At 37.4% G+C, this 14,860-nt stretch overlaps 1 protein-coding gene across 1 annotated transcript in view; it reads left to right on the plus strand.

Moving 5' to 3' along the window:
- The first annotated feature begins 2,575 nt into the window (after window positions 1–2,575).
- The window catches only part of LOC136857509 (sodium-coupled monocarboxylate transporter 2), a 144,197-nt gene continuing 131,912 nt past the window's right edge, over window positions 2,576–14,860 (plus strand). Inside the window, exon 1 of the mRNA XM_067136218.2 lies at window positions 2,576–2,710. Coding sequence (XP_066992319.2) covers window positions 2,709–2,710 — 2 coding nt within the window. The 5' untranslated portion in view covers window positions 2,576–2,708. The remainder of the gene's footprint in view (window positions 2,711–14,860) is intronic.

Below are 14,860 nucleotides of genomic sequence, written 5' to 3' on the forward strand. Positions count from 1 at the left end.
GGCAGTCGAAATAACCACTCAAAACCTATGTTCAAATCAACAAGGTAATTATTAATAATATTATTAATAACAAATGCCTTCCGATTGGGCAATGTCCCATTGGCAATGCTTTCATACAGTTTTCTGACAACGAAGTAAAGATAAAATATACATTACACGACAACAGCAACAACAAAAGAAGCACAACAAAAATCCATGAAAACCAAATATTACAAGAAATTATTATATCGAAACGAAAAATTTTAATATAAGAATAATAAAAAGGAAGTACGTTTAAACAAGAGAAAAACAAAAGACTTGTTCATTAATAACGACATTTGACTAGTATAAGCTATTAAAAGGAATCACAAAGGAATTAACATGAAATTCGCAAAAATAAAAGAATTTAAGAAACATCCTTGCACATAGCTGGACATGAATACGACGCAGTCACTGATAATACCTCCAAAATTTACAAAATATTCCATTACACGTAATGTAGCACAATAATAGTTACAACACATTCACACACTATAATTAAATAATACTTCATGTGACATGATGATTGAGGTATGGTAGGGGTGAAACCTTGTGTCGGCACATACTGTAGAGCACGCCAAGGGGTCTGTATGGGGCTTAGCATCTCCATCTGACGGACGAATCACTACTCGATCTCAACATTTCGGACAGGTTTAGGATTGAGCCCTAGTTTTTGACACGCAATTTTTTGCTTTTATCACCTTTTCTCCTAACCCACTGGCCAAAATTCAGCATACTCAAGATTTGTCCTGCAAACATACGAGTATATTTCTAGAATACGGTACACTAAGGTTAATTTTCCTTTACACACACACGCGCACGGGAAAATTAACTGAAAGAAAATTGTTGTGATGGACTGCATATCCATATGTGGCTGGAAGGCGTGACCAGTCTTAAGGAGAATAATGGATAGGAAGAGTATTGTCATATTCGAGGTTTCGGCACAGCAGTGATGATACATCAGTTCATGGAAACATTATATTAAAATCAGAAGTACAGAGCAATAATAATACATTCAGTATTTCCTCCCAGGAAGCGATAGTGCTGATTATTTTAAGGGTAAGCAAACCTAGTCAATAACCTAACCGTCTATCAGAACAAAGGAACGAAGACAATCCAACACTTTGGAAAATGAAGGTATCGATATATGTATATATATGTAAAGAAGGAGTGCTGGGCCACAAAGAGGGGTGAAAATGAAAGGCACCGTAGGTCTCGCAAATGCACAGTGAGTTTCTCTCATCGGTTGGCCGGCTAGCGCGCCCAGCTTTTCTGCCTCCCTTTGTCTCGTTACTCCGTGCTCCAGGGCATAGCAACAAGTACAGTACTTCACTCATGACATGGGACAACAATTAAAATTAAGAAAATAATAATGAATAAAATAAGCTCGTACTTTATGACAGGAGATGTTGGAAATATTCTCCTCCTGCGTCCACACATTTCTGGCATTCCAACTTTTTCGTAGCCCGCCATGCTAAGCTCTTCGAAACCCCGGTTTCTTGTCCAAGTCATCTTAGGGATTTTATATTCATATGTTCTAATCTTTCTGCGATTTCATTTATTTTTCTTGGTTAAATATACGTTTTTTAATACTTCACTCCTGATCGAGTAAGGAACTAGTTCCTCTCAATTTGTTCACGAGTTTCCGCACGGTCTCTCTATGTGGAAGCCGTACATCTGGAAACTGTGTTACAAATCACATAACAACTTCTCTATTTGCTATTTGTTTTACGCCGCACCGACACAGATATGTCTTTATGGCGACGATGGGATAGGAAAGACCTAGGAAGTTGAAGGAAGCAGCCGTGGCCTTAATTAATGTACAGCTCCGGCATTTGCCTGGTGTGAAAATGGGAAACCACGGAAAACTATCTTCAGGGCTGCCGACAGTGGGGCTGGAACCCACTATCTCCCGATTACTGGATACTGGCCGCACTTAAGCGACTGCAGCTATCGATCTCGGTAACAAATTCTCAGCAAAACTCTGTCTTCACATAATTATCGTACAAAAACATCCTTTCTTCTACCGTGTACACATGTGGAGGCATACCGGGAAATAACATTTCACAACTAGAGAACAATTGGAGCGACAGATCAACACTTGATAAACTTTCTGAGCACGGACCTGAACTGCGAAGTGCGAGCATTCCCGTGCTGCTGCTGCACGGTGTAACAGAAATTGATGAGTCAACGGGAAGCAGATAAGATGGACGCGTCTGCCGGCCAACCGGTGAGAGAAACTCGCTGTAATACCGTCCACGTGCGAAGCGAACAAGAGAGGAACGAATGTGAAGATAATGGTGCAATATCGTAGCCAGCTCTGTGCCCGTTGATCTCTCTCCCTTGTGATTCCCTTTTAGTCACCTTGTATGACAGTCAGCGCATAGTGTGGGTGTATTATACCACCCACAGGGGTAATTCCTCCCACGAGCTACGATCGAGTCATTCTTTTGCATGAGTCACTATATTTTAATTTCATTACGAGCCTTGTAATCGAGATTTGAATGAGAAACCTGCCTCTTCTAGCAATTTCTGATTTCAGATTAATCCCTCAACTTAATTATTCAAACAGAAGATAAGAATTGTAAGGACAAAAGTATGTTGCTGATAAGGAACTGAGGACCTGCATTACCGAGCAGTTGGGACGTGTGAGGTCCTGTGACAACATCGAGCTTCTAGCAGCCGACAACATGTGAGTACTTTAACACGATTTAGAGAAAATCTAAGAAACTTTCGCACATTTCTACAACTTGTTTACTTACAGTATGGACCCGCTGTATGGCTTTAGTTCCAAAATTTCTGCTTACATTTCACATACATCAGAACTTCTCTCCTAATAAAAATACCTTTTATCGACCTACTGGATATAACGGCGGAATATAACGGTCCCGTCTAAATCTGCCATGTACAGTATATATACAAAAGCAAGTCGGTTTGGAGCGATCTATACATCTATATATATAAAATAACATGTCCTGACTGACTGATTCATCATCGCCGAGCGAAAACTACTGGACATAAATGAAATTTAGGGGAGGATTTTTGGACGTTCAGTCGCTAATGGGCTCAAGAGGGGGTGAATGGTTTAGATGAGTAATATCCATATCTCAAGGACTTAAAAGTTTACAGACATAAAAATTGGTATTCGGAATCTCCTTTAAAAAAATAAAGAGACATTTTTTTTGTTTTTAGAAAATCCCACTTAGGGGGTGAAAAGGGTGAGAAAGGGGTTGAATACTTTTTATGAGGATACTTATCTCAAAAACTGAGGACGTTAAAAACATGAAAATTGGTATTTGGAATCTCCTTTAAATATAAAGAAGCACGTGTTTTTTGTTTTTGGAAAATCCCATTAAGGTGGGCGTGAACCGTAGTGAAAAAGTGGGTGAAATTTAAGAAAGAATATATCTAGAGTATATTTCAGAAACATAATATGTTAGTGACGTGAAAATGGTATTTGGAAAATACCAGAAAACCCACTTAGAGGAACGAAAGAAGACTGTGCATTTTTTAAATTAGCATATTACAGTAAATCACAAAAACGTAACACGTTACTGACGTGAAAATTGGTATTATTAATCTCTTTTAAAAATAAAGAAACACGTATTTCTCGTTTTCGTAAGAAAGCACTTATTGGGGGTGAAAAGGACTGAAAAGCTGGTTGAATTTTTATTAGGATACTGATATCTCAAAACCTGAAGATGTTACAGATGTGAAAATTCGTATTTGGAGTCTGCTTTGAAAATAAAGAGTTACATGTTTTTGTTTTCGGAAAATCTACTTAATGGTGGTGGTGGTGGGGGAGTGAATGAATTAAAAAATTAGTTGGTTTCCTTGTATCAAAAAACTCATATCTCAGAAACTAAAGATGTTGCAGACATTAAAATTGGAAAAAAGTTAACTTGGGGGAGGGGGAGGGGGCCGTTGAAAAAGAAGTAGAATTCATATTATGGGGTTACATATATATCAAAAATTGAACATGTTACAGTCTTTATAATTGGTGTTTGGAGTCTCATTTATAAATAAAGAAACATGAATGTTTTGTTTTCGGTAAATTCACTTAAGGGGGAGGTAAAAGGAGGTCTTAAAATTAATTATTCTTATGGGATACTTCTATCTCAAACGCAGAACGTTACAACCGTGAAATTTGGTGTTTGGAATCTCCTTTAAAAATACTGAAACAGATATTTCTGGGGGGAGAGGGTTGTAATGAACTTAACGGATGTGTATGTGTGCGAAAAATGAGATAAATTCTTTTTGTGAGAATACTTATCTCTCAAAAACTGAAGATGTTACAGGTATGAATATTTGTATTCGGAATCTCCTTTCAAAGTAAAGAAACACGTGTTTTCTGAAAATCCACGCATTGGCTGAAAGAACTGAAAAAATGTGTCAATATTTTAAGTGAGCAGTGGTATATCTACAGAATATGTCAAAAATTTAACATGTTACTTGGTATTTGGAATGTCCTTTAAAAATACAGGGACATTATTTTTTTTATTTTCGGAAAATGCACTTAACGGGGGTGAAAAAGTGAAAAATGAGTTTAACTTTTTTATGATACTATTATGTCAAAAAATTGGAATATGTTACAGACGTGAAAATTGGTATTTGGAATATCCTTTAAAAATTAAGAAACATGTGTTTTTGTTTTCAGAAAATCCACTTTGGTGGGAGTGTGTTGGGGGAAGGATTGATAAAGGGTTTGAATTCTTTCGTTTTATTGGGATACTTATATCTCAAAAACTGAAGTTGTTCCAGACGTCTAAATAGTTATTTGGAATCTTCTTTAAAAATAAACTTTTTTTTCGACTTGAGAGAAGACTGTTTCTCACATGTACAGTACAATATCGCATGGTCATATTGGCTCCAAAAGGGAATGTCACAAACGTTGTTTACAAAGAGTTTCTGGAGTAAATGGAACTCCATTTGTCGGTGAATTTTTATACGTTGTGTATTTTCAGATAATAACTTAGTACAGTGCCGAGAAACGATTACTTTTATAAAATCACAAAATTCACGCGAGCGAAGCCGAGGGTAACTGCTAGTAAAGGTATAAAAATGAAAATATACCTGAATTAATGAGTAACTTCCAGGCAACTCAGAAACTTACAACTTGGTACCAGAGAAGCTGTTGACCTCAGGATCCCTAGAAGTATCGAAAATTCTCAACGTTTCATGAGCAAGGTTATATTTGGGAAACAGCATATGAACGGAATCGGATATATTTATCCAAAGCGATAACATATAGGTTTTGCGGGATTAAAAACTTTCAAGAAATTTAACCCCTCCTTTCCAAATCAAGATGGTGGCACGATCTGCCAGACGAGCCAGAAAATGTAAATTTGGCAAAATTATAGCTTTTAGAATGTAACCGACGGAAAAAAAAGTCCAAGATTTTAATTCTTTTAACATTTTATCGCCCAAAAATGTCGAAATATGGACGCAATTTTAGTGACGGTGCAGACTTTCCTTTCGAGATATTTGATGGCGAAAGGGTACGTGGTATCACAAAACGGATGGCACAGTTTTAGTTCAGTTTGGAGTGATCTACAACTTTGTCGTATCTCTATCTCTTATACGTAAGATTTGGCTACATTTCTCGATGGTGCGGAAATTTTGTGTTTTTTACACGTATACTTCATAGTTTGACACACTTGCAGGAAATATGGAGTCATTAAATATGGCACCACATTGACACGACCGATGGCCATATGAGGGCCAAATTTCATGATTCTCATAACATCATAACATCGTTTTCACACACAATCACTCGTTCCACTCGTACAGGAACCTTGGTGGAAGTACTTAACGAGGAACTGCTGGTAAGAGGTTTTAAATATACTTTTCCATGCAGCATCCTTGATGTCTTTGGGAAGAACATTCCACCAATGATCGATGGTATGTGGTTGTTCGGAGGACAGGTATTTCTAGGAGGGACAGTGAGCGAGTATCATGGAGATGTAAAGAACCAAGGTGACGATCATTGCTGGGGAGATATGCAGGGATATCTTCCGAAAGTACCTGGTACACAAGAGTATTTAAATGTAGTTTACGCCTGTCGTTTAGTCGTAACTACAGTAGGGAGAAACTCGAGCGTCATACCGTAAATCCATAGCATATCTAAGGCAAGCATTTTGACTGCATTGTCAATTTCTTACCAGAGGAATCACTTATCAATTTTGGAACGAGTTAGGTAAAAATAAACAGATGCTGAAAATAATAACTAGAATATTCAAAAACATCTTTGATGTTAGAACAATTTGTAGTTCTTGCTCGAGGAATTGTATGTCCAGTATACAAAACGAAAGAAGAGAGATCTAATACCAAAAACTATAGAGGCCTGGCTGGATATCTACACTTAGTTTTATACAGGAATTCTGGCAAAAATAATTATAAAATTGCTACGTATGCTTGAATGCTTATATCATCGCATAGTCTTCTAACTCCACAATTTGGCGTACACTCTGGAAGCCCCATAATTATTTTGAAGAATTTATTATTGATTAAATCTAAGTTTTCTCTCTCTACTTCAATGCCCCATATTTCTTCCCCATACAATCCTCTTGAAATCACTAGCACTTCTAAAATAGATTTACGTAACTTGTATTCCGTATTCGGCATCTTCCTCTATAAACACCTTGTGCTGGATAAAGAGGCCAACCCTTTCATTTTAGCACGTCTCATTTGCTTATTCCACTTCCCATTGGATGTGAAAATAATTCCTAGGTATTTTATTAACAACTTCTATTTTATTAACAACTTCCAATTCTATAACCTCTAATCTCCGGCATCTTTCGTTTTCCTTTAATTTATTTCCTTCCCTTTTCTTATATACCATTACTTTTGTTTAATTGATATTTATTTTTAGATTGCATATTCTGCAATGCTTTTATTAAGACTGTTTTGCATTATATTGGTTAAGTATTGATATTGTACTTCTGTTAATACAACTAATAATGCAAGTGATTACTGATCGAAGAAAACAAAAATGAAATAATTTTAGTGAATGACTCTTTGTAATGTCACCGAACAAATAAAACTTAATTTTCTTCGATCACTGAACCTTACGATAATCTGCATTAGCGTTTCATCACTTTCCCTCTGTAATTGAGTTCATTCTGTTGGAGTAAAAAGACCATGTGTTTGTTTCTAAGCTAAGAAAGAATGTGCTCTAAGCTATCCATCGCAGTGATTGGCCATATTTTTTAGACGTCAGCTTTAACTGTGCTAGACATCCCTCAAGCACTTGATGTGGTACATGTCATCCAGTGTTACTGTGTGCAAGTGTCTCAGTGACAGGTGCAATACATACATTGTCGTTACAGAACATTTACTGGGCTAGGTCGTTGTTTGGTCCACAGTGTACCTGTGAGCTTGGACTCTGGAAGTGATGAGTTCGAACCCCATAGCTAGCAGCACTCAACATGATTTTCCAATTTCTCCCCATTTTTACACCAGTCAATAGATTGGGATGTACCTTCTTAAAGGTCACTGCGGCTCCCATCCATTCCTAGCCCTATATCATCCCACGTCACCGTAACACCTGTCCGAGTCAAAATGAATGGAAATACATGATCAACAGATAGTCTTAACTGCAAAATCCATGATATAGAAAATAACTGAATCTCTATTATATAAAGCCAGAAGGTTAACCGACTCACTCACTGACATTATTGTTTAACCAACACCAGATGAGCTAGAAACTTCAAATTCTGCAGACTAATAGCTATTAGTATTTAGCCTAAGGAAAAATAATTTCAAAAAGTTCATATTTTAATTTTTTAGCCCCCTCCTCCCCCTACAAAAAAGAAAAACAAAATAGTTGCTGCAAAACTCCATGTACGCTAGAAAATTGAAAGTTGACAAAATTATAGTGATTGGCCTGCAACCGACGGAGAAATTCCAAAAAGTTCCAGTGTGGACTTTATACCTCCGAGAAATAGTGAAATGTGGAGGCAAGTTTTCGTGACGGTGCAGACCATCGTTTCGAGATATTTTGCGGATAAACTATAAGTGGTATCGCAATACGGACGACATATTCGGGATCCAACATGGCCCTATGACTTGTAGTCGTATCTCGATCCCTTATGCCCTTCATTATTTGATTTTAAGTCAATTTTGTACATTTTCCATCATTTCTTTTACTGTTTGGCACACTTATAAGACTGATAGAATCATGAAATTCAGCAGGCTCATTGGCACGTTCGTGGGTCATATATGAGTCAAATTGCATGATTCTAGCTGCCGTGTGAGTATGGAAAAACGAAAGGATTATGTGTAAACTGTCCTGAAACTTAGGCATAATCTACGTTTCTAAACCAATCTTAAGTGTAACCGGCGGAGATACGACTAAACGTCGAAGAACCAAAATGTGGGTAGTTTGATCCACGATACGCCTCCTAGGTTTCAAGACTGTAGCTGTCCATTACTTAATGAAAATTCGTTCTCATCTTGTGAAAAACGTACGAATTTTGCCCCAGATGGAAACGTTTACTTCTATGTATGCGATAAATCGCCTGTATACGAGGAATTGTTACAGAACCAAACATATAGGCCATTAAAATGGCCATCTGGTGTTGCGCGGAATGACGTTCCTTTTGGCCACAGTAATCTGAAAAATTACCATTTCTGAAGAAGAGCAATTGGGGGTTTGAGGTCTCCGCCGCCAACGAGCAAAACCGAGTCTCTTACCTATATGCAAACAAAATAATTCCTAGAGCAAGGAATTTAGGCGCAAAATCTTGGTTGAAATGTGCAAGAAAGGTGCTTAAATGTAGTCGAAAAAGGCGCAAAAAGGGTGCACATTTTAAATGTAAATATTGGTACAAACATCACCAAAACCAATTTTACATAATGTAAAAGGACACAAAATTCACCCATATTATCACGCATTAAAAATCCCAGAACACAGACTAGATTAAATCACATGTCCAGAAAACTGTCGAAATAGATAACACTAGCACATGTAGCCTACCCGTTCTTTGGATGGGAATTGGTAATCGATTTCATGATTCCTTAATGAATGTATGCAAAGTTAGAAGCCTGTATTCAGACGTTTAATACAGCATGTTAAACTGATATGCTTGTACGAAAGCTCATGGCAGTAACGCGAAGTACGATAAAGCTGAACAAAGTGGAGACAGAATGGGGTAGATCACAGAGTTCATTGAACATTGCAGTTCCTGGTCCGAAGTTGTGCGGAATTCTCTTTATTTCCCTGTTACATATTGCTGTTCATCTGAAACCGGGAGGGGTACTGTCGCGGAAGACTCATGAAACCAATCGCTGACGATAACCTCTCTTGTTATCTGTTCTATCGAAAATAGTAAACTGGCTCTTTAGTTATACCATTTAAGCTAACTTGAAATGACAGCCTGTAAAACAGTCCCTTAATGATTAATCCCTTGTTATCCTCCTATCGAAAAGGTGTACATGAGAAAAATCTGTTTAGGAATTGATTTTCATTAAGGCTGGTAGTTTTCCATTAAGGTTTGTCATGTATGTATTGTGGGAGGTAAAATCACTGTTTCGACTTCCAATAAACCCCCAAAGCAATCCGAGATTTAGAAATAATATTGATCCTAATACCTACCCAAGGACAGATATAATGTTTGGTAAAAATATATAGAGCAGTTTCCCAGTTATAAGAACTCAAGAGACGGACGAACAGGCAAATCAAAAAACAGCTAAAAAAAGTCCGTTCGAAGTTACATTGAAAAACAGTCCGTTAATGACATCTCCCTTATTAATCCTCGTATCGAAATGATGCACATAAGAGAAAGTTTTGAAATTGATTTCAATTAAGGCAAGTAGGTTTCCATTAAGTCTGCTTGTGAATATTTTGTGGGAGTGCAAATTCACGGATTCGGTTTCGTATAAATTCCCAGTCATTTCAGGGATATACATATAATATTGGCCCTAAATTCTACTTAAAAACGGATGGATTATACATATGACGTTTGGTAGAAATATATCCAGGAGTTTTCAAGTTATAAGAATTCAGACCAACAGACAGGAAGGCAAACAGAAAAACAGACACCAAAGCTAAAAATAATATGCAGATGGTCATTATTACAACTGAAACAGATAACTGAATGAAAATTTCTCCAAAACAGTAGAGGTACAAACACACGGTAGTTACGATTTTATTTATATAGATAAGGAATCTGCTCTACGTACAACACCTTTTGGGCTATGTCCACTGAAATTGACCTGTAAAACTCTCCGTTAATGATATCGTCTTTATTAATCATCCTTTCGAAAAAGTGCACGTGAGGAAACAGTTTTAGAAAAGGATTTCCATTAAGGCAGGTAGATTTTCATTAAGTTTGTTTGTGAAACCTCCAATTAATTCAGGGATTTACAAACAATATTTGCCGCAAAACCTACCCAAGGACAGGTGGATTTTAAATATGAAATTTGATAGAAATATATCTAGTAGGTTTAATGTTATAAGAACTCAGACAGATAAACAGACAAACAGACGAGCAAACAAACAGACACCAAAGCTAAAAAAAATATGCAGATGGTCATTATTACACCTGAAACGGATAACTGAATAAAAATTTCGCCAAAATAATAAAGCTACAAACCCACGGTAGTTACGATTTTATTTATGTACATAAGGAATCTGCTCCACGGACAACACCTCTTGGGCTAGCCCACTGGACATAGCATGCAAACCTCTCCGTTAATGACATCTCCTTTATTAATCATTCAACCGAAAAAGTGCGCATGAGAAAATAGTTTTAGAAATGGTTTTCAATCAATTTTGGTTGATTCCCATCCAGGTTGGTCTGGTGTATTTTGTGGGAGAGTGAAATCTCTGTTTCGTTTTCCTATAAATCCCTCAGTCTTCTCCGGGTATTTGAAACGCAATGGACCTTAAAAGCTACCTTTGGACAGGGCGATGGTAAATATGTTTTTTGGTTAACATTTTTCCATTAGTTTTGCAGTTATAAGAAATGCGCTTTACACGGACCCGTTTTTAGGCCAAGTCCGCTCAAACTTAGATTAGAAAACGATCCGTTAATGATATCTCCCTTATTAATATCCTCGTATCGAAATGATGCACATGAGAAAAAGTTTTAGAAATGGATTTCCATTAAGGCAGGTAGATTTCCATTAAGTTTGATTGTGCATATTTTGTAGGAGTTAAAATCACGGTTTCGGTTTCTTATAAACCCCCAGTAAATTAAGGGATTTACAAACAATATCCTCCATGCCGGTTGCAAGCCCGCAAGTGATGAGGAAGGAGGAGCAGGAGGGGTATAAACCTCGTTAAAAAACCAGGGTCCATCTGGCTCCGGATGGTAGCACCCTGTTATAGTGCCCCTACATAGGGTTACAGGCGAAGAGGACCAACGGCTTGAAGGGTGGATGAGGATATGTCCCAACAGCTGGAAAGGCGGAGGAGTCTCTCTCCCTGGTAGTGGAAGCAGCGCTATCAGTATCAGCACAGTGCACGACTAAGGTGTCTACTGGACTGTCGCTGAATATTTACTGGCGTGGTCAAGAAGACTTGAATGGCAGTAAAACTGCGATGTGGAAGGCAACGGGAAACCACCACATTATTTTTCCTAGTATAGCAACCATGGATAGTACGAATTATAACTTAGATACTACTGATCATGGTACTCGGACACCAAGATCCGGCAGGGAAGTAACTGAGGTATCCCAGGTCGTCAGCAAGCGAAAACTTCAGAAGTTTGGAGAAGGGATTAAAATAGGGACATGGAATACAAGAACAATGCTAAAAACAGGAAGACTAGAAGAACTCAAACGAATTATGGATGAAAACAAAATAGATATCATGGGATTATGTGAAACTAGATGGCCTGGCAAAGGTGATTTCCACAGTGACCCATTCAGAATTGTGTACAGTGGAAATGAAAATGGTGGACAATATGGAGTAGCTGTAATATTAGGAAAGAAGTGGGCAAACAACGTGCCAAACACATATCATGTCGATGATAGAATAATGATGGTGAAAATACCTGCCAAACCAGCAGATATGGTAATAATACAGGTATACTTTCCTACTACTGGACATGACGACGATGAAATTGAGGAAATGTATAATAAAATAGAGGATATAATTAAACTAAACAAAGACAAAGATAACATCATCATAATGGGAGACTTCAATGCTGTGGTTGGCAGCAATATTACTAGAAAAGTTGCTGACAGATTCGGTCTAGGACGAACAAATGATAGAGGAGAACGTATGATGGACTTCTGTGAAGAACAGGACATGATCATAATGAACACTGTATTTGACATGCCTAATAGAAGACGTTACACATGGAAGGATTTCGGAGATAATAACAGATACCAAATTGACTACATTCTAGTTAAGAGAAGGTATAGAAATCAGGTAACTTCATGCCATAGCTATCCTGGCTTAGACATCGACAGCGACCATGTCCCAGTATTAGCAAAATGTCATATTAGGCTGAAGAAGTTTAGGAAACCAAGAAGCAAGAAATGGAATCTAGAAAAGTTAAATGATCCATTAACACAAGTATCATTCGAAGAAAAGACAGATACGATCATGTACTACAACTGCAACGAAACAGATTGGGATGCTGTCAAAGCCTCACTTACAACGGCAGCAGATGGAGTGCTAGGAAAAAAGACGCTTGAACCCAGGAATAACTGGATGACTGAAGAAATACTAAATCTCATTCAGGAAAGAAACAAATAACACCGGAAAAATACCCCAGAAGGAATGATAAACTATAAGAAACTAAAAAACTTGGTTACACAGAAGTGCCGAGAGCTGAAAGAAAGATGGATGAATGGCATTTGTAAAAGCATAGAACATGATATGAAAATCGGAAATGTTGACAGAGCATACAATCAAGTAAAAAGAACACAATTCAAGGCTAAAATGAAATCCAGTGTAATAAAAGATACGGAAGGAAGTCTGTTAATAGAAGATGAGGAGGTAATGAAGAGATGGAAAGAGTATTTGGAGGATCTATATAATGGAGAAGAAATTGACAATGTACATGAGTACATCATAAAACAAGACCAGGCTTCACAAGATGAACTAGGTCCTCCCATAGTGAAAAGTGAATTCGAAACAATACTGCAACAGCTGAAAAAGAACAAGGCTCCTGGACCAGACAAACTGCCTGCTGAACTGTGGAAAAACTCTGGAAAAAAGCTGAAGGATGAACTCTTCAAAATCATCCAGTACTGCTATGAAAACGGAGATATGCCAGAGGGTTTTGTTGAAAGCAAAGCAGTACTTCTGCACAAAAAAGGAGATTCAACAGAATGCTCCAATTACATAATACTAAGTCTTGTTTCACATGCAGCAAAACTATTCACATGCATATTAAAAAAAACATAATCAAAATGAAAATTGAGCAGAATCTAGATGATGATCAGTTTGGGTTCAGGAAAGGAGTAGGAACAAGAGAAGCTATTATAACACTTAAAACCAACTTGGAGAGAAGACTGGAGCTTAACAGAAATACATATATAGCTTTTGTAGACCTGGAAAAAGCTTTTGACAATGTTCATTGGAAAAGGCTGTTCGAAATTATGAAGGACATTCATTTGGACTGGAAAGACAGAAACGCAATACTTAACCTCTACATCAATCAAAGAATAAACATAGAAAGTAATGATAAAGTATGCAAGGTGAGAATCAGGAAAGGAGTAAGACAGGGGTGTTCCTTATCACCATTTCTATTTAATCTGTACATTGAAGAGGCCATGAAATTTTTAAAATCCAAAACACCTGGCATTAAAATAAATGGAACAACTGTACACTGTATTAGATTTGCCGACGATATTGCACTTCTGGCTGACAATGTGAAGAACATGCAGATCATGCTCAACAAATTAACATCCATCTTAAAAGATTTCCAACTTAACATTAATGTAAATAAAACTAATGTTATGGTTGTAAGCAAATCTAAAATGAAGCCAGAGGCACAGCTCAGAATTGGAAATATTTTATTAAAACAGGTGCACAAGTTCTGCTACTTAGGATCAGTTATTACCGATGACAACAGATGCACTGTGGAAATAAAAAGAAGGATTTCCCTGTGTAAGAAAGCCTTTGAGGAGAAGAAGCAGCTCTTAACTAATAAATCTTTAAATGCTGAACAAAAGAAATTATTTATCAAAACGTTCATTTGGAGTGTGCTGCTATACGGCTGTGAAGGGTGGACTCTCTTGAACGAGGACGTGAAACGACTAGAGGCAGTGGAAATGTGGCTATGGAGGAAGATGACAAGAACTAGCTGGATTGAGAACAAAACTAATGAAGCAGTGCTTAGAGAAATAAACACCCAGAGACATTTAATAACAACGATAAAAAGGAGAAAAGCATCAGTTTTCGGTCACATTCTCCGGCATAATAACTTCATAAAGAACTTGTTCGAAGGCAAGGTGATGGGAAAGAAAGGCAGAGGGAAACCACGGAAGAAGATCATTGAAGAGGTAGTTGAGATGATGGGATGCCAAGGTTATGGAGAGATGAAAAGGATCGCAGAGAGAAGAGATCAATGGTTGCAGCGACAAGGCGAAGCCTTTAGATGATGATGATTGGCCTTAAAACCTACCCAAGGGCAGATGGATTCCAAATATGAAGTTGGTAGAAATATATCCAGTAGTTTTCAAGTTAGACGAACTCAGACAAACAAACAGATGTCAAAGATAAAAAATATGCAGGTGGCCATCATCATACCTGAAACGGATAACAGAATGAACATTTCGCCAAAACAGTCAATGTACAGACACATGATCGTTAACATTTTATTTATCTAGATTTAACATTTCAATTTCCAGTGAGGTTGCTTCTCCGGTCACAAATTAAATA

This window comes from Anabrus simplex, chromosome 1 (assembly GCF_040414725.1).
Source record: "Anabrus simplex isolate iqAnaSimp1 chromosome 1, ASM4041472v1, whole genome shotgun sequence".
In the NCBI taxonomy this organism is placed as follows: domain Eukaryota; kingdom Metazoa; phylum Arthropoda; class Insecta; order Orthoptera; family Tettigoniidae; genus Anabrus; species Anabrus simplex.